The following is a 27,632-nucleotide window of genomic DNA, read 5'->3' on the forward strand; positions in this document are numbered from 1 at the left end:
ATGTGAACAGTAGCCGATTCCTTCATGATTGACTAATATTTTCCATCCTGTCCAGTTGGATTCGACACGATATTGACCAGTTTTCATCGATTAAGCAGAATGGTACATAATCGATTCTCCCCGATCCGATTAAAATGATCGAATCGAAAGTTCTATAGAGCAGAAAAATCTAGTAATGTATGGGCACCTTAACAAACTGGCAGATAAGGGGTGTCTGAGACAAAATGAGAAAAATCCATTTAGAAGAAGACTAGGGCTCCACAGGTTTATATTTCTTATGCTTTTATAACGAGAGTGGCATTTAACCTTGCCCATTTTCATGCCGTTTTTTTATGCACCCTGCTTTTGGAGGCCAGTCTGACAGCCATGTACCCTGCACACATCTGGTGTTATGGGTGTTGTGTGTCTGCAGGCTGTTAGTGGTTTTTAATGAATGATTTTATTTTAGAAGTGAATAAATGCATATATGTATTGCTGACATTGTGATCTGTTTTATACCAGGCATCAAGCAGCGCAGGGAACCTTGGGGTCCTGATCCCTGTCATTGCTGTGGTGAGTATGATGTTTGTGATATTTAGTAGAAGATTCCTTCAGTTAAAGCAGATCCGAGATGAAAAACTAACTATAACAAGTAACTTGTCTATGTATCTTGTCTAAAGTTTAGATAGTTTTCACAGCAAATCTAGCTGCAAACCGCTTCAACACTATTTGATTATTTGTTCATGTGATACAATGAGAGCAGCCATATTCTGCTTGTCCTCACACAGGCAAGCTGCTCTGCATCTCCACCCCTCAGCCTGTGAAAACTCCACTCCCCTGCCCTCCCCTCTCCGCCCCCTTGCTTCTGAAATCTCTGGCTGCTAACGCCGCCTCCTTCGGGAAAAGCCTGCTCCTCCCCAGACCGAGCTCCCATGACCACTTGCTACATGGGACTCAGAATGCCTAGGTGCTGAAGGAGCTAAGGGCGAGCGAGGCTTGTTTCGTTGTATAGGAAATTAGGGTATTAAAACAAACAAAAAAATATTTGGCTTGAGCAATGCCCTATAAACTATATGCAAGGGGCTCAATTATGCAATGAGTAAAAGTTTAACTCAAATCCACTTTAAAATGGAAAAAGTAGTGCAATATTTATTTCACAACAGCTCTGTGGGAAGGGCTTCCTTGAAAATTGGTTCTGATCTGCACAATTGCCTAGAAATAGCATGATCCTAGCTGTAATGCAGTAGTAATATATTCCCATTATTAAGGACCAGTGTGGGTCTAAAATGTGTTAGCATGAAATCATTTTTTTTTTTAAATCTAATTTTCAGGCATTTGTGTGGAGCAGCACCTATTTTTGTTGTGATTTGCCAGGCTTGGCACTGTCATCCTGCACAGCCTTTTTTTCATATTTATTCGGGGGGGTTGGGCATGGATCTTCTGCTATATATGCAAGAGATTTAATTAGAAGGAACATTCATATCATGTAGTCTCAAGTGTCTTCTATGTGCATTTAATGGCAGAACTCACAGTATATCTTTCATATAACAAACTGGATCTGCTTTTGCTTTTTCTGTGATTTACCAGCTTGTTCAGTGCTACTCTGCTACTTATTTTACTGGTCTTAGGCCTAGTGCACACCAAAACCGCTAGCAGATCCACAAAACGCTAGCGGTTTTGGATGCGAATGACAGAAATTAGTCCCAGTGCACACCGGGCGGATCTTGATGCGATCCGCCGGGTGTTCACCTGCCGCATCCGCATCAGCATCCGCATAGCTAATGTATCTCTATGGGCTGGTGCACACCGGCGTTTTGAGGTTTGTAGCAAACCGCAAACGTGCAGCAAGAGGCACGTTTGCGGCTTGCTAAAAACCTCAAACCGCCGGTATGCACCAGCCCATAGAGATACATTAACCATGCGGATTTTCAGGCGAATTCGGCCGGCAGATCCGCCTGGTGTGCACTCGGCCTAACTCCCTATACATAACACTAGGGTTTGCACTCATGTACTTTAGTAGATTTGAAGCAGAATCGCCTGGATTCGTCAAGTGCACTGAAATGGCATAGCGAGAATTGTTAGTTGTATACATGGCAGTGTCAAATTGACATAGCATTATTTATTTATTTGTTGTATTTATAAAGCTCCAACATATTACGCAGCACTGGATATTAGTTTAGGTTACGGACAATATTTAGGGGTGACATACAGCAATTTGACAATACAGGAATACAAGAAAAACCAGATCACGCAGCACAGTATGAGAACAGCATTGTCAACTTGAGAATGATGTATACAATAGATCAAGCATACAGTAGATCAAGGGGGACAAGCAGAACGCTAAATATCTAAGGTGTGAGAAAGTCCTTCTTAGGAGCATTTGGAGCTGCAGAGTGGGTGTCTGGGGAAGCAATGCCATCCAGGGCGCTTGAGTTGCCACACTTGCGCTGACCTGACAGGGGAGACTGGGGTTGGCGTTCAGTAGGAGGACTGCCTGGGGGAAGAAGGTTCTCCTGCGCCAGGTGGTTCTGGAGGTGATGGCTCTGAAGCGGCGGCCTGATGAGAGGAGCTTGAAGAAGCGACTGCCTGGGGGAGGGGTCGTGTGTGTAATCTTGGTGCCCCTCGTCTTCATTCTGGTAGAGTGGCGCAGGTCTAGGGGTGGCAGGGGTAATTCTATGATCTTTTCCACAGAGCTAATTACTCTGTGTAGTTTATAATTGTTGCTAGCAGATGCTAGCGACAATTATAAACTGTAGTTTGAATTCTGCTGAACAGCACAATAAGTGCTTAGCACTCTTGACTTGTAGTGCTAGATTTCTACGTTCATTCCCCTATATGTGCATTAAGCTTTCATGTCCTTCTTTGTTAGCATGGTTTCCCTCTAGGTGCTCTGGTTATCTCCTTCATCCCAAAATTGATGTTAACTGCCTCCCCCACCCTCCCAATTAGGGTCTAGAACGCAGCTGAGAAGTTACACTGCTAGTTCCTTAGAGGGACAATGAGAGCTGTAAGTAGTGATGTGTTCTCTGTAAAGTGCTGTGCTGGAAAATATGTTGGTACCATTTTAAATGTAGAATGATAAAAAAAGGATCCTAAGTGAAACAGCCCAGCTCACACAGTATGGGATCCAGGCCTCTTGATGTAATCATGTTTCACATCCTAACACTACATAACCCTAGTCTTTTGCAACAATTCCGTGGAAGAGCTCAGAGGACACTTTGCACTGGGTTAATGGTTACAATTTCAGAAATAGAACAAATATTTATCAAACTTGCATAAATCTAGCAGCGAAAGAGTTGCCAGACATGGCTATCATTGAATAGAAAAGGGGTTCTTTTAATATATTGCATTAATGTACCGGTACTTTTTTGCCACACTATGTTAAAAAAAGATTCAAACAGTAACTGAAACTCTAGTGTTGTATGTTAAAGGAATCCTAAAATGCCCGCTGCTTGAGTGTCCTTCAGATCTTCTGGCTTCAGTAGTTTGAATCACAGACTTGGAACATGCATGGAACTAGCATTTTCACCACAAAGGCAACATGTAGAGCAGTTGCTGATTGCATTGTACTAGTGGGAACAGCAACATGACCTTTCTATGAAAAACTCATCTTTGTGATTTCCCATTTGCATTTGTTTCAAAAATCTTTATCTGAACATGTACAGCGAGAACAAGCCTACAGTTTTTATATGTGAAGATGCCCATTCCAGAGGAATTCCCTTTGGAAAAGTCGGTTGTGTCCCTCCAGCAAGGGTGGTGCTGGCAGCAGTGTAAACTGCACCCTCTCCAACTTCCCTCTACGTTTCTTTCTGAAAGATTAACTGTTTGTGGACTGCATTGCAGCACACCAGATTCTTATGAGATTCTTCTGTAAGTGCTGTGATTGCCACAAAGAGTCTCTCAGTAGAAGGAGAAGGTGAGGAGGTCAGATAGACTGCATATATGGCGACGATAGCTGATTCACATGTGGGGCAAAATAAAGCACTCTGAAAAGGGGATGTGTAGGACAGCTAGAACTTGGTAAGTAATCAGTGAGGATAAGTATATGGCTTTCTATGTACAATTCCTGTCCTTAGTAAGAAGATACTGTTTCTCATAATTTCTTTTACACACCAGTAGCAAGACCCCGTGGGTTAGCACAGGACCAAATTTCCAATCTTAGTCTTGTCATACAACCAGTGGATTAATACTAAAAAGTTTAATCTCCCGCATAGGAAAACAATCCTTGATCTAGGCAGATCAGGCACACTTTTACCTATGGCAGTGCTGTCCAACTCCAGTCCTCAAGGGCCGAGGTCCTCTCACATTGTTGGCATCGCTCAAATTTATTGATGGTAACTCTGGCATGGATATGGCCCTCAAGGACTGGAGTTGGAAAGCCCTGACCTAGGCTAACATTAGAGAGGCAGTTACTTAAAGAAAATCTGTACCTAAGAAAAGTTAATGACATAAACATATCACCCTGTCTGTAGAGCTCTCCTATCCCCCTCTGTGTCATTTTTGCTGCTCCCTGCCGCTATTTTGGCCATAAAATAACACTTTTACAAAGTGTTTTTTAAACAACCAATATGGCCGTCAAAGCAGGAAGTACGTCGGGCAGAGCGTGCCTGCTTTCAGTCAGTGTGCACGAGATGTATAGGTTGCAGTACAGTATGCCAACACACAAAAAAAATAAATCTATACACAAGCAGGCTGTATACAGCCTTTGTTTTGAACAGCAAGAGATTGAATCTCAAGAGGTCATTAGTTTGTTTACCTTCTTTCTCCCAGCGTCTCTGATGCAGAATGACAGGCTGTTTCATAGGAGCCTGCAGACTGGAGCCCTCTGCCTGTGTCAGAAATCAATCACCATGTGAAAGCCCAGGCAGCTCCTTCTAAAGCCAGAGGAAGATATCACACTGGCAAAGATTGTAATTACTTCTTTCCCTGGTCAGCAGTCTTGCAGCCAGAGAGAGCAGAAACTAGTGATGGGTCGTTCGCGAACGACCCGGCTCTAAGAGCCGGCTCTTTGCTGCGAATGACAAGAGCCGGTTATCGGTTTTGAAAGAGCCGATGCCTCAGCCGCCCCACACAGCTCTGATTTGCTGTGTAATAAAGGGCGCTGAGGCATGCTGGGAGATGTAGTCCTCCTCCTTGCAGCTTGTAGGCGTGTATGGGGTGGAGCAGAGCAGTAGCAGGAGGGATTGCCCCAGTCAGAGATACAGTCTGGAGTTGTCATGGAGACGGGGGCGGGGCTTTTACTCCGATTCTGAGTGGTGTCTAGTGAGATTTAATGAAGAGCCGATTCAGAGCCGTAAGAGCCGGCTCTTTAATGGGAGCCGATTCTCCGAGAAGAGCCGGAATTCCCATCACTAGCAGAAATTGTCTAATGTAACTAAACTCAGGAGCGAGCATAGAGGGGCATGGAAGGGGGGGGGCCTGCCTAACAGATGAACAACACTGAAGAGCCAGCCCCTTCCAGAGACAGGGTGACAAGTCCGACAGAAGACAGATAAGTTGATTTATTACACTGACTCTGCAACTACAAAGGGCTGCAGTAAGCCAGATCACATTAGATTAGGTTTAGGAACCTGTCGGATAGAAGAAATACGGCTGAAAATTTTGTTAGAGTCTCTTTAAGATTTAAATATATTTGATTTTCCCAAAGCTTGGTTATACAAATTTTTATTGAACACTTAATAAATGTTTTGCATGTTATAGTTAACAATAATAAATGTTAGTTGTCAAACGCGTTGTGAAGTGTGACTGGGCTGTTGACAAGCCGTCTTCCATGTACCTTCAGTTTGCATGTCAATTTTTGCATTTCTAAGGATAATTTACATTTTGATAGTGTTGTGAAATGTTCAAGCAGATAAGCCTGCAACGTTTTAAGTACTGTAACTTGACTTGACTTCACACCTCTGTATAGTAAATATGTTCAATAGACCAAATGTAATTGTACGTGCGAGCTACACCTATAGCGAAATACTGTATGTGATTATTAAAGCAAACCTGAAATGAAAATAAACTGATGAGATAAAAATTGTGTTTATACTTCCACTCCAAAATAAAATGTTCTTGAAGTACCACAGACTTGTTGTCTAGATTATATTTTATTAGCCTAACATTTTTATTGTCTCAGCTGAATGATATGTTTTTAGTACACACCCTGGCCATTAAGGACCATTTCAGCTGAGAAGCTAGCCACTTTAGCCCCCCATCCACCCTCTAGGTAAGAGATGTGTTTGTACAGTTCTATGCCCCAAACTGCTACCTGAAGGAGCGAGCCCTGATCCCTGTGGGTGACAAAATTGGTAGTGTATACATAGCTTTGGATATTTTCACAACCCCATCTTAAACTATTAACCATTTTTCCCTTCACTCAGAATTGTCTCTGGCATGCAAGAGTTTTGTAGCCTGCAATTAGTTATCAGCGAGTTGTGCTTTACGTTCAACACTTCTAGTGAGCAGAAGAAACAGAAGTAACCCGCCTAATTCCATGTAGACTTGGCAGTGTATATACACAAGTTTATCTCATCAGGTCGCAAGTCAGTTCAGGTATCCTTTAAACCGTTAGCTTAGTATAAAACCATGTCAGTGCTTAGTAGGGTTGGAGACCCTCCCACAAAAAATAAGGCAATTAGTGCGATGTTCATAAATAAAAAAGAGGAAAGGCCGGTCCACTATAAAGCGTGTCTGCACAGAAAGGGGAGTAAAGCCAACAACAGTAAGACTAGCAGCCTGTGTTCCTTCTTCATTCACTGTGATGCTTCCTTGGTGTTGAAACTGCAAAAAAGTATTTGGGAGAAAGCCGTAAAGAGAGATTCAGCGTGGAATGTAAGTTTAAAAGTTTTCAGAAAAAATAAATAAATAAATATATATATATATATATAATATGTATGTATGTATGTATGTATGTATGTATATGTATATATATATATATATATATATATGTATGTATATGTATATATATATATATATATATATATATATATGTATATATATATATATATATATATATGTATGTATATATATATATATATATATATATATATATATATATATATATATATATATGTATATGTATATGTATATATATATATATATATATATATATGTGTATATGTATATATATATATATATATATGTATATATATATGTATATGTATATATAATATTGTATTTATAAAGCGCCAACATATTACACAGCGCTGGACATTAATTTAGGTTACAGACAATATTTAGGGGTGACAATACAGGAATACAAGAAAACCAGATCACACAGCACAGTATGAGTACAAGGTAATGCTTAGTCACTGGAGGGGAGCATGGAGATTAGGCAAGTTAGGTTCACTCAAATGCATAGAATGGGTGCACAGTAATGGAGGTGCATGATCAGGTATATGTATATACACATACATACATACATACATAGTGTTTGTTGTGTTACACAGACATAAACTTATTTACTCTGAGGTTTTCTTGATTACTGCTCCAGGACTATGCATGTCTCATTTTAAAAGCTGCATAGCACAGCTCTCAGCTGGTTCTGAGAAGGGAGCGTGCATGCACCAGCACCCCTGATTGTGAGTAGGGCTTGTGACATATATATGTCATTGCAGTAAATCCAGAAAAGCTATGGGGGAAAAATGGGGATCTATTTACTTTAAGGTTTGCACACACTTAAGAACAGCTTAGTCAAACAGGAATTTAGAGTATCTTTAAAGGGAACCAGAGGTGGGGGGGAGAAAGTTTTATACATACCTGGGGCTTCCTCCAACCCCATGCGCACGAATCGCTCACATGCGGCTGTCCTCCGCTGCCTGCAGCTCCGGTACCAGGTCCCGTAACTTTCTCTAGTCAAGTCCACTCTGAGCCAGAGGAAGTGAGCTTTTTACGTATCACTCCAGCGGCTGCCAGAGAGATATGTAAAGGGCGCACTTCTTTTGAATGGACTGCCCGTGACTGGAGAAAGTTAGGGGGGGTGGTTAGGGTTAGGCACCAACAGGGGGGTTAGGCACCACTGGGGGTAGTGGTTAGGGTTAGGCACCACCCGGGAGGGTGGTTAGTTTCTGACACCACCAGGGGGAGGGTTCTGTGTGAGAGTAGGGTTGGGTTAAGCTGTATTGTTGAATTACATAACGATTTTTAACGTTCATATCTTTTCATTATTATTTCCCGTCTGTTTTAACGGTATTCATCATTAACCAAGTTTGACAACTATGTTTATCGTTATCAGATTTCGTTATCCAGCCGGACCCTTTTTTCACTGCGCCCTTTTTTTCATGCACGCTTCTAGTTTGTGGATTTTTGTACTTAAGTACCCTAACCCTTTAAGTTATTTTATTTCTTTTAAACAAGTTGCTAGACTGACAGATTGTAAAGTTTGTGCCAGCTTAAAGCATATCTGAAGCGAAAATAAACTTATTAGATAAAGCATTGTATGTGTAGTACAGATAATAAATTGAACATTAGTAGCAAAGAAAAGTCTCATTGTTTTCCAGTACAGGAAGAGTTAAAAACTTGAGCTTCTATGAGCTACTTAACTACGGTAACTTCACTAACTTTGTCAAAGTCAGAACATTCCATATTGTCAACAAAATCTAACAGTGCAAAAATGTAAATAAAAAATATAGGTATCACACAGCTAGTTAAGAAACTTTTTGAAAATAAGGTTAGGTCCACCTTGCGCTGGACTGGCAACGTGGGTGGTCGCAGCAGATCTGCTGTGACCGTCCACTTCCATCTTGGTTGCCGTTTGTTTCCGTCGAACAGCAAGGAAAGCCATGGCAGACCTGTCCATTTTCCACTCCGTGTCTGGAAAAGTTGTGCAGGATGAGACCAAGCCAGGAATTACACAATGGAGACAATAGATAACTTGAAAATGGACATGTCTGATTGGATCCTATGGGTATTATAGAATTTGTTGATGTGTCTTGTTTATAAGCTGGTCTCTGATGAGGAAAATGCTTTGCTTTAGTGCCTTGTGTGAGCAATCAGCGGAGTAGTAGCACTCTTATCTTACAGCCCCGAAGTCCCCAGTTCAAATCTAGGCCAGGACACTATCTGCATGGAGTTTGTAGCCGGGCATTGCTGCATAGCTTGCTGCATTTCCTGGCAGTTGGCTGATGGTGTAATGGTTAAGGGCTCTGCCTCTGAAACAGGAGACCAGGGTTCGAATCTCAGCTCTGCCTGTTCAGTAAGCCAGCACTTATTCAGTAGGAGACCTTTGGCAAGTCTCCTTTACACTGCTACTGCCAATAGAGCGCGCCCTAGTGGCTTCTGCTCTGCTCTGGTGCTTTGAGTCCGCAAGGAGAAAAGCGCAATAAAAATTTTATTTGTCTTGTCTTGTCTTGTATGTTCTCACTGTGGTTGCGTGGGTTTTCTCTGGGGACCCCAGTTTCCTCCCACATCTCAAAAGCATGCAGATAAGTATATTGGCCTCCGCCCAAAATTGACCCTAATCTATGATGGACATATGACTGTGGTAGATATTAGATCGTTGGCCCCTCTGAGGAATAATAATGGAACAGATAGTGATCAGACTTTATACTGTGTAAAGCTCTGTATACTGTAATACAAAAATATAAAAAATAAAGTATTTATTAATGAGCAATGTAGGATTGGCTCTTGCAAAGATGCAGCTATGTATAAAAAGATATTGAAACTCACCAGGTCAATACCGATCTCTTCATCGGTAATACCAGAGAAGTCTGCTTTCCCGGTGAACAGGTCCTTTACTCCCATATTGCTGAGTATGTCCTTCAGGTTGTAGTTCTTTTCCAGCTTAAAGCGAGGCAGCAAAATTTCCTTTGTCCTGGAACAAAAGGACAAATATGTACAGTAACTTATCAGTGCTCAGTGATCAAAATAGGGTGCAGCAGAGAAGGGCAATGGGGTTATGCATCATGAATTGTTAAAGATGTGGCAGTGGGGGCAGGGTAAGATGTTGGGAAATAAAATAAGTGATGACAATATCAGAAGGGTTAAGCAAACATGTCATAAGTGGAAACCCTGCTGAAAATCTCGCAACAGTGCCCATTATAGAGCCTCGGTATGGAAACCCACTTGTTTTTTCTCTTGCTGCATTTCACAGAGCCACTATTTAACATGAATTTAACAGGAATTTTATTTTGTATGCATTTGAAAATGGACCTAAACTCTTTCAGAGGACACGAAGAAATATAAGATAAATGCACCCTGTGTGTTTTTAGAGAGAAGAACCTGTCTAAGGCTTGGTTCCCACTTCAGCAGATGCAAAAGGGACATGCTAGCAGAGGCGTTTTGGCCATTTTGCATCTTCTGCGCCGTGTGGTCCACTTCCAACCCTCCGAAGCGGTCGCCGCTCACCTGTCCCGCAGCTGCTCGGTCCCTCTGTACTCAGCCAGGAACTGGCAGGAGCATGGGGCTCTCCATAGGAAGCAATAGACCAATTCTCCCTAGCAACAGGGAGAATTTTCATTGGTCCACCATAAACCAATGAGAATTATCCCTTTTGCTGAGGATTCAAATGTCTTTTGCGGCCCAGTAGAGTTCCCCATGTTTCTGCCAGACACCAGGCTATGTACTGGAACTGATCGGCAGCAGGACACATGGGCTTTAGCTGGCTGTGGTCCTGTTGTAGCCCGGGGTAGATGCGTTCCCCATAGGCTGTATGGGAGAGCGCATCCGCCTGGCACAGAATTATCGTGGACTGCACAGAAGTGCAGTCTGATTACTGCAACAGATTTACAAAATTGGAGCCGTTCACTGTCAGTTTTAGGATGAGTGTAGAACGTACTTGGCCTCAATATGAAATCAACATTCCCCCAAGACACACACACACCACACCACACCACACCACACACACACACACCACTTACCAGAGCTCCAGCGATAGTCCTCACTTCCTGCAGCTGCTTTGCTTCATCTGCTCTGTACAGCTCCCGATGCATGCAAGTGACCTGATGCAGGTCAGCTGACACAAAGGGAGGGGAGGGTTGTTCTAATTGGTATTTGACTGGCTATATACTTATAGATTGCCACACGATGTAGTAAAATTATGGATTCCTGTCTGAAAAGAATATTCAGAGAGGTATCAATTCCTACCACACACTGAACAGCAATTTTCAATAGATTCCTGTAGGGAATGTGTAGAAAATTGATCCAACTGCTGTGTTGCACTGCTCAATGCACCACGGTGCTATGGGCCATTGATCAAGATCTTCCATTCTGTCCAGTCAATATTTTCAATAGATTTTTGGTCAAAATCTACTAAAAGTTGATCGGACATTGTGTGGGGATCGAACAGTAAAATACATACCTTTTGACAGATCCCCTGGTGGAGGATAATGACTGGAGGAGAACCTTGCCAAGACTAAATGCATAGTATACACAATTTCAATTGTTTTTTGTGGGGAGAGTGAGTCTCTGAGCATGAAATTTTCCTCCACCCCTAATATGTCTCAACTATAAACAAAATAAACCACGTGGCTTACCTGTTAGTCATGATCTTCTGCCATCTTTCCACCACATGTGCATTGAGCTGCTTCTCAAGGAGTTTCATGCCAGACAGTTTGTGTGGCACAGCTATCAGCATACTAATGTTGCCAACATATGGCAGTTGTAGAACATCGCAGTCCAGCTCAGAATCTAAACCTACCAAGAAGTTTCCTTTGGTTTTCATCATTTGCACTTTTACCACTTCTTTTTCACTTACACGGAAGTTTGCATTGTAGGTGTTCTCTGCTGGAAACTTATTCTCCCAAGTCCCTATAAGAAGAGAGACCATTGCATCGTATTGATAAATACAAGGCTATAAGTCTGTAAGATAACTTTACTAAAGTTTTGTGTTTTGCAATAGCCACTTAACGTTTTTTTCCTGTCTATTTAATTGCAGTGAATAATATTCAAAGACTACCTAGACAATTTTGCCTTTTCTTTGCAATACACTGACATGACACATGCATTGTCTATTGAAGACTGGGTAGCTATCTACAATCTACATGCTATTTGTGTGTGTACTACAGGTAAACAATATGCTTGTCATATTCAAAGGGTCCTTGTCATAAGGGCCCATGATGTAGGATATTTGGAGAATAAAATCATTGTACCTTTTGGTTAAACTCACTAAGCACCAGCCTTTGATCCCCATTACCACCCATGGTCACCATTTATGTGCGGTTGTGTTGTGAGCACTGGATGACTGCAGAGAGAACCACAGCTGGAATATTTCCTTGGACATAGTGCTGAGAATTCTTTGCCACTGCATTATAAATTACATTATGGTTTTGGCTTTCAGCACTGTATAATGCATTTACTTTTATCTCTGCATATGTAGCTGGATATTGAATGTTAGGAATGTAAATTCAGGAAGTTCAATCCTTTTCTAAAAATGGCCATGGGTCAATATGGCCGTTTTTTTATTACTGATCAATATTTCGATATTCCTCATTCACTTCCCTGGAGGAATATCAGCAGGTGTGCTTTAGATCTCGATTTCACTGGAATCGGTCAATGCTCCAGAGCCTTTATGCTGGGTTTATACTACCCAATTCAGTACACATAAAGAAATGGATGTTGGCACGCCAATTATATGCAGATAGATTGATTGAGCCATTAATTGATGATCCATCAATTCATGGTTCAATAAATCTATCTTCATATAATGGATGTGCTGACATTTAATTATTTACTCGATTGGGGCTTAAACTTTTTTGCTAATATAATAGGGCAATTGTACATTGTTGTTAATGTCGATGGCCACCAGTAGATTATGGGCTGATTTGATTAAAATTATCACATTGCAAATTCACAGGCAAAATTATTGATGAAATTATTAGTGTAACAGCATTTCCGGGGAAGATCAAAACTGAACTTAAAGAAATAAAAATACTTACCTTTGAAGTAGATGCAGTTTATAAGCAACATAAGAGCATGTGGGTCCAGACTTGAGAGCGCTTCTTTAATCAAGCCCTTGGTGAGCTTGTGAATGCGTTGGTTCACCTTATTGAGGAAAGCTTTGTCTGCAAAGTCTCCAGTCTGAGCCTCTGCAAAATAATAGTTTTTCAAGTCGTTTTCAAAGTCCTCCCTAATAGAGAAGTCCTTTTGGATGTAAAGGTCATTGACAGCTCTCAAGGTGTAGCCAAAATTTCTGCGAAAGAGTCTATGAGTTAATTTCTTAAACACTTCATGAATGGTGAAAATATCATATTTTGAACTTGCATTGATGAAATCCTTAAAGCCTAAAGTAGATAACATTTGGGAGCGAGTCTGTCCTTTTGTGCCCATTGATACGGTTGCCAGTGCTGTAGAGACACCAACTGGTGCTAATAGAATGTTGTCAGTTGCATTTGTGGTTTCCTTTATGGTCCGATAAAGGTTAAAGCCAAAATTGGCATTGATTATATTCAGCCTCTGAATCCTACTTCTTCCTGGGAAAAGTTCGTATATATTCCCTGGTATATTTTCTGTGCTTTTGATCTCAGGTAGAGCATCAATGATTTCTGTATAGTCTTCATCTTCACTGAATATTTTGTCGAAATCCAGATAGTCTTCTTCATCATCTTCTTCAGGAATGAGGTCATTGGTCACCGTTTCCTTTTGGAGGCTCTCTGCATCTTGGGGCAGAATACCTTGTCCTGTTGGAGAATTTGCCCCATATCTGTTTTCATAATGCTGGAATAGGTCTTTAACCCCACATAATGCAGAAGAAACGAGAAGTAAGCTGGTAACAATATGGAGGAGATTCATTTTGGGAGACAGATCTTGGGATTCTTATCTGTAACAACATAAATTAGAAGAAAAAAAAAACCGCTATAGAAAGAGAAAATTACAATGTACAAATAAGCAAATGCAGAAATTAGCAGAAACTGAATCCTGCTGTTTATAAATGTAGTTTTCCTGCCTTTTAACAACTTAAATCTGCAGTTAGATAGGACGGTTCTGTGTTATATTAATAAAGAAGTTTTATGAATATCATCCTTACCTGAGAACTCCCAGTGACTGTTCCTAGTCCCAGAATATAGTGCTGGGATCAAAAGAGCTAAAACATAACCTTTGCTACCCACCCACAGAACAAATAGCATACCTCAAACAGAGAGAGAAATGTCTGGTCAGCCAAAGTTCCTTCCTTCTGCTGAGGCCCCCTGTTTCCCTCCCCAGCATCCCTCCCCTTTCTTATTTCCTGGATTCAACTATCCACTTTGCAATAACAAACTGCTATGGATTTGCAGTCCATCTGTGTGGATAAAAGTGTGCAAAAGGTATTCAGCCTTGCGTTCATCATAGTATAGCTTATTTGAAATTATTGTAGGATTGTGTAAAATGTACTTTTACTCAGTCATTGTTCATCAAATCCACAGAAAATGCAGGGAATAAGGCAGAAATGACAAATATTGCATTTGTTTAGTTGAGGGATGTTGCTAATAAATCAGAACAAATATGGCCTGCTGAGGCAGAATAGGAAGCAATTAAAGATAGTAATCAGAGTGAATGGTTGACATAGCTTATTCTTTAATGCTGCATATAAAGCTTTCCAACGTTTCGAGACAACAGTGTCTCTTTCTCAAGGACAACAAATGCCAAGCAAATGTGCATATAGGGGAATAAGCTGGATGTGCATCATCGGTGTCTGCAGATTTCCAGCGAGAAGAACGCCAGCGCATACCACCAAGGCTGCATCTGAAATGACCACCAGCTCAGTGTGAAGCACCTAAAAAGTTTTTCTGCACACTTCGCATTCAATTCATATGCAAATCTGCTACTACTTATCATGCAAACAGGAAACTCAGGAGGAGGGGCTGGGAGCAGCTAACCTGACAGTTAAATAGTTACAAAGTTAAGGAAAGGTGGGGGGAAAGGCTGCGCATCCCTAAACACATGTTGCAATTAAATGGTTAATTGCACAGGCATACACCGCCTCAGCCAGACTGAAAAATGCATGCCCTGCATCCAAGACAAGTGCTAACATTTATTAAACTCAGCTCGTCCATTACCGCCGGAGGCTGCCGCTCAGGCCCTGCTGGGCCGATTTTAATGAAATAAAAAGGAGCACACGCAGCCGGCACTTTGCCAGCCGCGTGTGCTAGCTGCGAAAGAGGGTCCCCCCAGCCGCCTGAGCCCAGCGCAGCCGGACCAAACAGTTCCGGCCAGCGCTAAGGGCTGGATCGGAGGCGGCTGACGTCCATGACGTCACTCCGCTCGTCGCCATGGCGACGAGGAAAGCATAACAAGAAGGGCTGCTCATCGGGGCCTTTTATGTTACTTCTGATCGCCGGAGGCGATCAGAAACACGCATTTGGAGCGCCCTCTAGTGGGCTTTCATGCAGCCAACTTTAAGTTGGCTGCATGCAATAGTTTTTTTTTTTTTATTAAAAAAAAGTCTGGTCGCCAGCCTGGCGATCTTAATAGAACGTCAGGCTGGTTAAAGCTCTCTTTCTCCTCTTTCTGAAGACACCTAAATCATCGCCGTACATCTTTTAGTTTTCTTTATTTTCGTGATGGAAGTCGCGGCAATTTCGTGATGGAAGTCTGCGGCAATTTCGGCGTAGGGCGGTGCTTTATACAGGATCTTCTCAAAAAATTAGCATATTGTGATAAAGTTCATTATTTTCTGTAATGTACTGATAAACATTAGACTTTCATATATTTTAGATTCATTACACACAACTGAAGTAGTTCAAAGCCTTTTATTGTTTTAATATTGATGATTTTGGCATACAGCTCATGAAAACCTAAAATTCCTATCTCAAAAAATTAGCATATCACGAGAAGGTTCTCTAAACGAGCTATTAACCTAATCATCTGAATCAACGAATTAACTCTAAACACCTACAAAAGATTCCTGAGGCTTTTAAAACTCCCAGCCTGGTTCATTACTCAAAACCGCAATCATGGGTAAGACTGCCGACCTGACTGCTGTCCAGAGGCCATCATTGACACCCTCAAGCAAGAAGGTAAGACACAGAAAGAAATTTCTGAACGAATAGTCTGTTCCCAGAGTGCTGTATCAAAGCACCTCAGTGAGAAGTCTGTGGGAAGGAAAAAGTGTGGCAGAAAACGCTGCACAACGAGAAGAGGTGACCGGATCCTGAGGAAGATTGGGGAAAAGGACAGATTCCAGACCTTGGGGGACCTGTGGAAGCAGTGGACTGAGTGTGGAGTAGAAACACCCAGAGCCACCGTGTACAGGTGTGTGCAGGAAATGGGCTACAGGTGCCACATTTCCCAGGTCAAGCCACTTTTGAACCAGAAACAGCGGCAGAAGCGCCCAACCTGGGCTACAGAGAAGCAGCACTGGACTGATGCTCAGTGGTCCAAAATACTGTTTTCAGATGAAAGCAACATTTGCACGTCATTCGGAAATCAAGGTGCAAGAGTCTGGAGGAAGACGGGGAGAGGGAAATGCCAAAATGCCTGAAGTCCAGTGTCAAGTACAGGTCAGGCGCTTCTGCAGCTGTTTCTGGTTCAAAAGTGGCTTTATCTGGGGAATGCGGCACCTGTAGCCCATTTCCTGTACATGCCAGTACACGGTGTCTCTGGATGATTCTACTCCAGACTCAGTCCACTGCTTCCACAGGTCCCCCAAGGTCTGGAATCGGTCCATCTCCACAATCTTCCTCAGAGTCAGGTCACCTCTTCTCGTTGTGCAGCGTTTTCTGCCACACCTTTTCCTTCCCACAGACTTCCCACTGAGGTGCCTTGATACAGCACTCTGGGAACAGCCTATTCGTTCAGAAATGTCTTTCTGTGTCTTACCCTCTTGCTTGAGGGTGTCAATGATGGCCTTCTGGACAGCAGTCAGGTCGGCAGTCTTACCCATGATTGCGGTTTTGAGTAATGAACCAGGCTGGGAGTTTTTAAAAGCCTCAGGAATTTTTTGCAGGTGTTTAGAGTTAATTAGTTGATTCAGATGATTAGGTTAATAGCTCGTTTAGAGAACCTTTTCATGATATGCTAATTTTGTGAGATAGGAATTTTGGGTTTTCATGAGCCGTATGCCCAAATCATCAATATTAAAACAATAAAAGGCTTTGAACTACTTCAGTTGTGTGTAAGGAATCTAAAATATATGAAAGTCTAATGTTTATCAGTACATTACAGAAAATAATGAATTTTATCACAATATGCTAATTTTTTGAGAAGATCCTGTATATCATTGGAAAGAGGAGAAAGAGAGCTTTAAAATGATATGCATCTTTCCATAGTTTCTGCACTGCTCGGTGTCCCTTTAAAGAGAACCTGAACTGAAAATAAAAATTCAAAATAACCATACACGGGTTTACTTACCTCCTGTGTAGCCTACTCCTCAATTTCTTTCTCCTCTCCTGCATCCCATTGGTCCACTGTGATCAATGGAATTCTCCATCCTCCATTTTAAAAATGGCCATTACCCCCTAACAGCTTCCTGGTCAGCACACTGTTAAACTGTAATATCACCCACTTGAGCCACAGGGAAACATGGAAATTACCTTGCACAGTCAGTTGTAACTGACTGCTGCTGATATATAACTGACAGCAACTGGTATATTTCAGTTCTGACAAAATATTGTCAGAACTGGAAGGAATCGCTACAAAAAAAATGGCACGCTTTTGAGAGGAACTGACTGTGAGGTTAGTATGTAACATTCATTTGCAGCTACGTCATGTGCTTATTTTAAATAATTTTACTCGCTTCAGGTTCCCTTCAAGGTGTTGATGCACCTACAAAGTACCAGTAATTTAAAGTTCTTTCTTCTTTATACAGACAATGTTCCTCTGCATTTATATTTCTTTAGCTATTCTGATGTTGCTGCTGTTGCGGAAAGCAGGTGTCCTATCATAAGTCTGACCGCTACATTTGTAGGCATACGTAGTTTTACCAGCAGAACATTATTTAATGACTTGTGCATTTTACTGGGTCATGTAATGAGATTACGTATCCCTAGAATCTTTTTGGCTTTCAAAGTATGTCGCGTATGATCACACAGAAGCGTACAAAATTATACAGAAAAGCAATGAATCTTAAACCAGATTTTTTTTTTCCAGCTAACCCGAAGGTTACTTCCCATAAAAGAGGCCAAACCACGTCTACAGAAGCTGTTCCGAGATTTCTGGTTATATTCTGTTCTTATGGGCTTCGCAGTAGAGGGATCAGGTACGTCACATCTGTAGAATCATAGGATTGTTTTTAGATTGAACATCTGCCTTGTTTTCATCTCTCCTGCTTCTTTTCATATTCCAAGTACGATACTTCCTGGTGCACGTGGAAAATATGAAAACTTCTATTGGGGAGAATATTGGTGATAATATCTCATGGTTCTTCTTAGTGGCAGAAAACTTTATAACATATATAAAGGTCAACTGTCAGGTGGAAATAGTATACAGTCCTCACCTGGTTCATAACATAGTGAGATTGCAGAAAAATGTAGGAATTCTATTTTGTGTTGGGTAATCATCATCCATCCCTATTCCCCAAGATAAAGAATTGAGGAAGGTGCAAATACTGTCTCTGAAAATTGCTATGTCTGGATCTCCGTAAAGCTCCATAGATCTCTTATGCCAAGTGTAGTTTAATGATAGGTCCACATTAAGGACTCAGACACACTATAAGTGCTTTAACAATCAGCACTTTCTGAGAGCTTTTTAAAAAACGCTCCCATTGACTTACATTAAAATCGCGGTAAAATCGCATGGCATTGTAGTGACATATAGTAAAATGCAGTAAATTATTCAGAATACCCACTTTTACAGCATCAGAAACACCTACTATATTTATATGTTGCTGTATGTTGGTTTGTAGCTCCGCCCTCCCAGTGATGCTTAGCCTAAGCCGATTAACCACTTCAGCCTTCAATGTATTTTCACCTTATGCATCCAAGCAATTTTCACATTTCAGTGCTCCTCCCATTCATTCGCCAATAGCTTTATTTCTACTTATCACAACAAAATGTTCCATATCTTTTTTTTCTGCCACCAGTTAGGCTTTCTTTGGGTGGTACATTTTGATAAGAATTATTTTTATCTACAGTTATTTTAATGGGAATATTTAGAAAAAAAATTAAAAAATTCTTATGTATCAGTTTTTGGCCATTATACCGTAAATACTTGCATATTACCCGACCCGTGTATAAGCTGAGGTACCCACTTTCCCCTTAGAAACCAGGAAAAAGTGATTGACTCTCATATAAGCCCCCCCCCCCCCCCAGTATAGCCTACTCCACAGTAGCCAGATGTGCCCCCAATACAAGTCATCCCCTTTTCTTATACCCACATGTGCCACAAGGAATGATACAACTGTGTCTCAGGATGCCACTACATGGCATCATAGATATGAGACACAGTGATTGCCACACAGGAAGAATCCCGAATCACTGCGCTGCTGTCACGTTGCTTGCATGCTCCGCAAGCCAGGGGACACCGGTAGTCTTGGGAAGTGCACTCTGCACAACATATTGCAGGACATGGGGACATGGACACAGCAGGGAGCTAGCTGGCAAGAGCAGGATTACTAGTGCAAGATCCTTACACTACTCTGCCAGTAACAAAACCTGCTCCACCATCTGTTATGCTCCACTGACTCGCATATAAGCCGGGGGGAATAATTTTTCAGCACATTTTTTTGTGCTTGAAAATTAGGCTTATACGCGAGTATATACAGTAGTTTTAAAAATGCTTTTTACATGCTACCATAATTGAAACCCATGTATTTTATTTGCCGAACTGTCCCGGTTATTACTCCATTTAAATTATGTCTCTATCACAATGTATGGCGCCAATATTTTATTTGAAAACAAAGGTGCAATTTTCAGTTTTGCGTCCATCACTATTTACATGCTCATAATTAAAAAAAATAACAATAATATACCCTCTTGACATACATATTTAAAAACACAAAAAAGTTCAGTCCCTAAGGTAACTTTTTGTTTTGTCTTTTAATTGTAATTTGTTTTTTTTTGGGGGGGGGGGGGGGGGAGGGTATTTATGGGAGAGTGTGAGAGGTAGGGCGTTACTGTAATTTTAAATTATGTGTGGGTCTCTTTATTAAAATAAATTGGTGTAGGTGTAATTTCACTATTTGGCCGCAAGATGTAATCAGTTATTCTCTTCTTGCGCATGCTTTTAGTCCGCAAACAGGAACGAATGAGTGTAAGTGTAATTTACAGTGTATACAAATGACCACAGGCATCTCATTGATGTCACGATCATTGACACGGGAACCTAGATCTTTAAATGGGAACTGGTTTCCCATTCATTGATCTCCGAGCTAACGGGGGCTAGAAGGAGCGTGCACAGCGGTGACTGCGGCGGAGTACGTATATCTACACCCATGAGGCTTAGAGTTTTTAAGGGCGTAGATATACTGTACTAGAAACATTAAGTGGTTAAATATGTGGAATTCTCCCAGATCACTCAGGGAGACCAGGTGTATTTTCTACTGGCTTTAGGGTTCTCAGTAACCTAACATTCAGCAGAGATTACCTGGCAAGACTAAAGATCCAAAATGTAAATCTGGAGTTATGGACTATTTTTACAATGGGCAAACACTAAGTAATTTTATTAATGAATATTGTAAAAAAATAAAAAAATAAGCAACTTTATTCGTTACGTTATTTTTACTATAGTTCCTGGAATTTGCCAGTGTGTTCAGTAGTAAATCTCTTTGAGTAATTCATTTTCTTTGTTTTGCAGGTCTGTGGCCAGAAGAGTGGTATGATGGTGTGTGTGAAATAGCAACTAAATCTCCGTTGCTGACATTTCCAAGTAAAGAACCCCTGCGTTCTGTTCTGCAGTACAACTCTGCAATGAAGAATGACACTGTAACACCGGTGAGCCTTTTTAATAATTTATTTTTAGGTTACCTGTGTGGATCAGGTCTTTTAGGTGTCACTACCAGCAGGCGTCTCGTAGACGCCAATGTTAATTAGTGGCAATCAGGAGTCCAGGCTACTACATAGAAATTAATAGTAGTAGCTGATCAATGCTATCGAAAATGGTGGTGCCCACAAGTAATTAGGGTTAGTCACCTTAAGGAAGTGGAGGGGGGGTTAAGGTAAGGCATTAAGTATGGGGGGTTAATGATGAGTACTCTTAGGGTGGGTTCAAGTTAGGATAGGGGTTTTGTAAGCTAATATTTTAGTCATATCGGCTTATTCCACTGCCCAACTGAAGCAGCTCTACTGCAACATGTAATCTTCCTGTGCGGTTTCTTTCTATGTGAGCAGCACGGTGGCGCAATCACAGTCTGCTTAAACTAATACCACGCGCAATCACAGTCTGCTTAAACTAATACCACACAAATAATTCAATGTTTCCATGTTTTTATTGCACACCATGTAAACATTCACAGTGCAGGTGGAAAAGGTATGTGACTCCCTAGATTTATCTCCAAGAGCTATTTGGAGTGAGGTGTCAGCCAGCTGGAGTCCAAACAATGGGATGAGATTGGAGGTATTGATTACAGCTGCCCTTCCCTATAAAAAACACACCAGATTTAGGTTTGCTTTTCCCAAAAAGTATTACCTGAGGTGAATGATGCCTCTCACAAAAGAGCTTTCTGAAAACCTATGCATTAGGTTCCCACCACCATGTTTGACAGTGGGGATGGTGGAGGCAACACAGTGGCGTAGTGGTTAGCGATCTCGCCTTGCAGTGCTGGGTCACTGGTTCAAATCCCAGCCAGGTCAACATCTGCAAGGAGTTTGTATGTTCTCCCCGTGTCTGCGTGGGTTTCCTCCGGGTACTCCGGTTTCCTCCCACATCCCCAAAACATACAGATAAGTGAATTGACTTCCCCCTAAAATTGGCCCTAGACTACAATACATACACTACATGATACATACATAGACAATTGACAATGGTAGGGATTAGATTGTGAGCCCCTCAGAGGGACAGTTAGGTGACAAGTCAATATACTCTGTACAGCGCTGCGGAAGATGTCGGCGCTATAGAAATACTAAATAATAACAATAATGTGAACAATTTGTGAGGATTTTTCTCTTTCCTGTGCAGGCGGAGTTAAATGAGCTAAGAAGTACCATTATCAATCTGCTAGATCCTGCTCCAGAGGTATCTCAGAACATCAACAAACTGGACTTTGCCATGTCCACTTACCTGCTCTCTGTTTATCGATTGGAGCACATGAGGTGAGATCAGACCTGATGCAGCCGCAGAACTTCACTGGAGCTCAGTTTGATTTGTTGTTTTATTGCCCAATCTTGTATTATCTTTTCTTCTTCTTTAGGGTCTTGCACTCCACAGACAAGGATCGCTTCCAGGTCATGTTCTGTTATTTTGAAGACAAAGCTATTCAGAAAGATAAATCAGGTGAGGCTTGACTTAAATGAAAGCAAACCTGTGACTTTAAAGGACAACTGTATTGAGAAGAATATGGAGGCTGCCATATTAATTTCCTCTTAAACAATACCAGTTGCCTGGCAGCCCTGCTGATCTATTTGGCTGCAGTAGTGTTTGAATAACACCAGAAATGCATGCAGCTAATCTTGTCAGATCTGACAATGTCAGAAACACCTGATTTGCTGCATACTTGTTCAGGGTCTATGGCTATTAGAGGCAGAGGATCAGCAGGACAGCCCGGAAAATTGTATTGTTTAAAAGGAAATAAATATGGCAGCCTCCATATCCCTCTTGTTACAGTCTTCCTTTAAAAAGACACTTCCAGGCTGATTCGCCACATCCCCGTGACAGAACGAGTGATTTTTGCCCAAAAAATATCCTAGGAAAGTCCCACATTTTCCAGGCTTTTGCTTCCTGGTAGAGGCAGAGCTGTGCGCAGTAGCTCTGCCTCTTCTCCAGTCGATCTCTGCCTCTCCCTGCCCCTCTCAGTCTTCTTTCACTGAGAGCGGCGGGGAGATGCGGTGATTGACTGGATAAGAGGCAGAGCTACAGCACACAGCTCTGCCTTTCTCGGGCAACAAAATCTGTGACTTGAAAAGACGTATAACTTTGCCGGGCATAAATCACTTGTTCTGCCGCGGGAATTTGGCGAACCAACTTGGAATTTAATGCTGAAGCTGGCTGGATAGGAAACGAAGGTAAAAAAAAAGACACTTCAATGTCTCTTTAAAAGAAGAGAAAGTCATACACTTGGCTCAGTAGAGGGAAGCCTCTGGATCCTCCAGAGGCTTCCCACATCCTCCTCAAGACCACCGATCTAATGCTAGGACCCTCTGGAAGTTCACGGCCACGCTCCCATCTGTGAACAGACACCGCCACACTGCGCAGGATGTCTTGTGTCTTTGAAGTAGCACAGAGCTGCTTGGCGAGAAGCGTCCTGCGCAGTGCAGCCACCCTCATTCATGGATGGTAGCTCAGCCGCACGCCCCTTTCAGCAAGCCCTTGTCAACGATGTTTGTGGGGTCCTAGTGCTGGAATATGCATTGTCAAGAGGTTTCCTTCTACTGATGCATGTGCTTTTGAATGATTCCATTTTAATGAAAGAAGTATTGAGGTATTGAACATTGATCACATGCACCACACACAGGTTGTACTAGTCCATAGTGCATGCCAATCATCAGGAAGAGACTTAAAGGACAAAGTGAGAGGAATATGGAGGCTGCCTTGTTGCCTGGCAGCCCTGCTGATTTGTTTGGCTGCAGTAGTGTCTGAATAACAGCGGAAACAAGCATGCAGCTAACTTTGTCAGATCTGACAATAATGTCAGAAACGCCAGATTTGCATGCTTGTTCAGGATCTATGGCTAGAAGTATTAGAGGCAGAGGATCAGCGGGACAGCCAGGCAACTGGTATTGCTTAAAAGGAAAGAAATTTGGCAGCCTCCATATTCCTCTCGCTTTAGTTGTCGTTTAAGAGGGACCAATGTCTGGTGATAGTCCCTAGTATAAGTCCTTCATCTGGCAGAGACTTGCTGAACAATGTCTGGTAATTGATCACGTGATTTACTTTTATTCCTTTTGTCATTCAACAAGGGTGCAGATTGCAGTGTCTTATGCAGATACAGTAGCTACTGGATGGAAAACTTACAACCTTGTAATTAAAAGGCTATGTATAAGCAACGAAACAGCAACAAGTAAAGGGGATTTAAAAAATATCAGTATCTTGAAAGTATGTGTATCTTCTATTTAAATAGTCTTGTGGAGCCTGGAATGCCATTTGAGTTGTTCAAATGATAATCTGTCCTCCATTTACAAAAATGTGGATTGCTCTGACCAGTTATGTGCAGTAATAGGTATTGCTGTATATTGTTGTCATTCTTTTAACAGTAATAATTTATTGAGTGGTGTTTGTGTTGTTATTTGCAGGGATGATGCAGTGTATTATTGCTGTAGCGGATAAAGTATTTGATGCTTTTCTGGCAGTGATGGCTGATAAGGTAAGGGATCTTTTTTGTCATGTATACCTTAAATATCCATGCAGCAGTTCTTTAGACTTTAATGAGCAGTAATTTCATACTTTCAACAAAACAGCTCCAGATACTTTTAGCCCTGCACTTTATAGAATAGGCTGTTTTCGCATCTCTGGTATATATGTTAAGAGATAATTACTCTGGGGAAACTACCAAACACTATTGGAGGCACACAGAACACCAGTGTGCTTAAAGGGACTCAGAGCTCATGAAAATAGAAAGATTTATACATACCTGGGGCTTTCTCTAGCCCCATATGCTCAGATCGCTCCTACGCCGTCCTTAGTCTTCTGCACCGCTGGTACCAGGTCCCCACACTTCCGTAAGTTGGCTCCAGTCTACGCAGAAGTGTGCTCTTTGCGTATCACTTAAGTCAGACTGGCTCCTATTGACAGAAGTGCAGGTACCCGGTACTGGCGCTGCAGAATACTGAGGATGGCTGTGTGGGAGTGATCCGTGCGCATGGGGCTGGAGGAAGCCCCAGGTATGTATAAATCTTTCTTTTTTTCATGAGCTCTGGTACACTAAAAAGTTCAAACTTGTATGTAAAAAAATAAAAAATAAATAAATAAAAGATACTTGCCACCGTATAGGAGAGGCACACTGTTCCTGCTCAGTCGCACTAAACTTATCCAACAAGAGATTGCCAGTTATGTTCTCATGAACCCGCCCAATTCCCCCGACCACCTCCCCTCCTCTCCCCCCCCCCCCCCCCCCCCCCTTGGAGGTGAACTCGGCCCCAAACAATACAGGCTCTTGACTAGCAGTGGTGGGTTAAGGAAGACATGGGAAGCCTCTGGGCCATCCAGAGGCTTCTCTCTACTTGGGTATCATTTTTTTCTTTAGATTTGTGAGTATTTGTATGTCTGGAGGACAAACAGTGGAAATCATTATGCTTTCAGCGATGATGGAACTCAAGCTCATTATACTGTGATGAACCATAACATTAAAGGACATCTGAAGTCAGACAATATGTAGGCTGCCATACTTCTTTCCTTTTAAACAATACCAGTTGCCTGGCAGCCCTGCTGATCTATTTGGCTGCAGTAGTATCTAAATCATACCAGAAACAAGCATGCAGCTAATCTGGTCAGATCTGACAATAATGTCAAACAGCTGATCTACTGCATGCTTGTTCAGGGTCTATGGCTAACGGTATTAGTTAATCGGATGGAAACACTGTCTTACCCCTCCTTTCAGTACTTGTAATGTTATGGGTGATACAGTGTAAAGCAGGTCAGGGCTTGATGTTTTTTGTGACTTTTTTCACTTTTGTGGGCTTTGTTCAGTTCTTAACCTGCCAATAAGTCTTCAATTCCTAATACTTGATCAATAGTTTTCTGAAGAAAAAAAAATTGAATGGTTTCATAAATTTTCATTGACACCATGCAGAAACATACAAGTTCTCGGGGGTATGTCTATGACTATGCCTATTAGGGTCCTGTTGATCTCGGCACTGGTGATTGGTGCGGGCACTCCCAGAGCTTGGAGTCTAAGTGAGCACGGGTCTTCACTAGCACACCTCCCAAGGGATAATGGGCTGCCACTCCTTAATGGCGGTGGCCTACTTTTCTGCCTGTTGACCACCAGGTCATGACCCCTAGGCCTACCCCACCAGAGATGAGAAGAACAGGAGAGGTTACCTTGCTGTAAGGGAAAAAGAAAGAGAAGCAACGTGATTGGACTGGGATGGCAGCACTGACTGGTGTGACAGGACTGACTGGCAAGTTTGGCATGATAGGATTGGCGTAGCAGGACTGAAACGCGAGATAGAATTTATTGGAGTGACAGGACAGACTGGCAAGACAGCTTGAAAGACAAGGCTGTGTGACTGGACAGAGAAACGGCATGGACCCACGCCACGGCAGTCTAGGTGCAACAGCACTGAGCGATTGATTGGTCAGGGTTTAAAGAAGTACTGAATGGCCAGGGTTTAAATAAGTACTGAAGCCAACCCCCCTGCTAACGTACAAAAGGGCTAAGGGCGAGGACGCAGAAGTCCGCCGGGACGGCATGCACCAAAGACAGAGGAGCCGGCACAGTGCCCAAGGATATTATAATCTACCATTTCTTGGTGCAGCGTCTGACGTGACTGGTTGTTTGAGCATTCTTTGTGAACTTCTGTGGAATGTTGTTGCCCTTGTAATTATTTGTAATGTTTCCATCTGAACCATCTGGACTTGGCAACATCATTTGAGGAATGTGTATTAATTTTTCAGCTTGCTACTAGAGAATATTTGTAGGCTTATGTTGTAACTACAAATGTATGCAATTGCAAATCTTTTACACTGTTTTTTTCATGTGCTTGTAACCTCTTCTCTCCCTACCCCACAAACACACCCAGGAGAAACCACATAAATAACTATTTTTTTTAAATTACGAACTGTGTGCAAGTTTATATCTTGAATTAAACCTTACATCAGCGCTGCGTAATATGTTGGCATTTTATAAATACAATAAATAAATGACAAGGATGGCTAGATATTATGGACAGGGCTGTATAAACACTAGAAAATCTTTTTCCCTCTTTTAACTTTGTACTGATTGTACTTGGGGACTTCCAAGCTGTATAAAGTAGAATAGATGAATGTTAAACTACCTAACTAGCTGACTACACTGCTGGTATTCATTGTGTAGCATTTCTTTCCATTTGTCAACAAAAAAAACAGTCTATAGGAAAATGGCTGTGAATCGATGGAGGATGTTCACACTTGAATAGGGTGTAGTAAAATGTAAGCATTTTGTCAGCACACATTTTTAATTATTACAGACCAATAGTGAACATGGTAGAAATGTACTGACACGTTCAGAAAATACTCCCAAATACTTGTTAGAAGCATTTTATAGTAGGACAAGGATTTAGAGAAGGCAGTTCCTCCACACAACACTGAGCATGACACTCTGAATTGGTTCAAGGAAATATCCCAGTACTTAAAAAGAGAGCTACTTACCCCGGGTCTTCCTGCAGCCCCTGCCAGCTGTCCTGTGCCCTCACTGCAGCTCCAGTCCCAGTCGGTGTCCCCTCCGGTGCAGATGCTGACCTCGCCAGTTCGGCATCTACTGTACCTGCAAGAGCAGCTCTCGTGGTGGTGCTGGCATAATCTGGACTGTACTGCGCAGGCGCAGTAGCTCTGCGCCTGCCCAGTACATTCCGGATGATGTCAGCGCAATTGTGAAAGCCGCTCGCGCAGGCGCAGTAGATGCCGACCTGGCGAGGTCAGCATCTGCACCGGAGGGGACACCCGGGACACCGATTGGGACCGGAAACGTGGTGAGGGCACAGGACGGCTGGCAGTGGCTGCAGGAAGACCCGGGGTAAGTAGCTTTTTTT

The 27,632-nt window shown here is 42.1% G+C and overlaps 2 protein-coding genes across 6 annotated transcripts in view; one reads left to right on the forward strand and one right to left on the reverse strand.

Annotated features, from left to right (window-relative positions):
• LOC137522841 (phosphatidylinositol 4-kinase alpha) overlaps positions 1-27,632 on the forward strand; it is a 179,153-nt gene that overhangs the window by 81,511 nt on the left and 70,010 nt on the right. For all 5 annotated transcript variants that reach the window (XM_068242974.1, XM_068242980.1, XM_068242988.1 and 2 more), the window contains exons 19-24: positions 502-552; positions 17,965-18,073; positions 20,608-20,744; positions 21,928-22,061; positions 22,160-22,242; positions 24,198-24,268. In XM_068242974.1, coding sequence (XP_068099075.1) covers positions 502-552; positions 17,965-18,073; positions 20,608-20,744; positions 21,928-22,061; positions 22,160-22,242; positions 24,198-24,268 — 585 coding nt within the window. The remainder of the gene's footprint in view (positions 1-501; positions 553-17,964; positions 18,074-20,607; positions 20,745-21,927; positions 22,062-22,159; positions 22,243-24,197; positions 24,269-27,632) is intronic.
• SERPIND1 (serpin family D member 1) lies at positions 5,628-14,020 on the reverse strand. The gene is made up of 5 exons (XM_068243013.1): positions 13,925-14,020; positions 12,837-13,717; positions 11,436-11,709; positions 9,631-9,775; positions 5,628-6,744 (listed from the first exon to the last, which is right to left on the reverse strand). The coding sequence occupies exons 2-5, from the start codon at positions 13,687-13,689 to the stop codon at positions 6,553-6,555; spliced, it is 1,464 nt and encodes a 487-aa protein (XP_068099114.1). The 5' UTR covers positions 13,690-13,717; positions 13,925-14,020; the 3' UTR covers positions 5,628-6,552.

The sequence above is a fragment of the Hyperolius riggenbachi genome, chromosome 1 (assembly GCF_040937935.1).
Source record: "Hyperolius riggenbachi isolate aHypRig1 chromosome 1, aHypRig1.pri, whole genome shotgun sequence".
NCBI lineage: Eukaryota > Metazoa > Chordata > Amphibia > Anura > Hyperoliidae > Hyperolius > Hyperolius riggenbachi.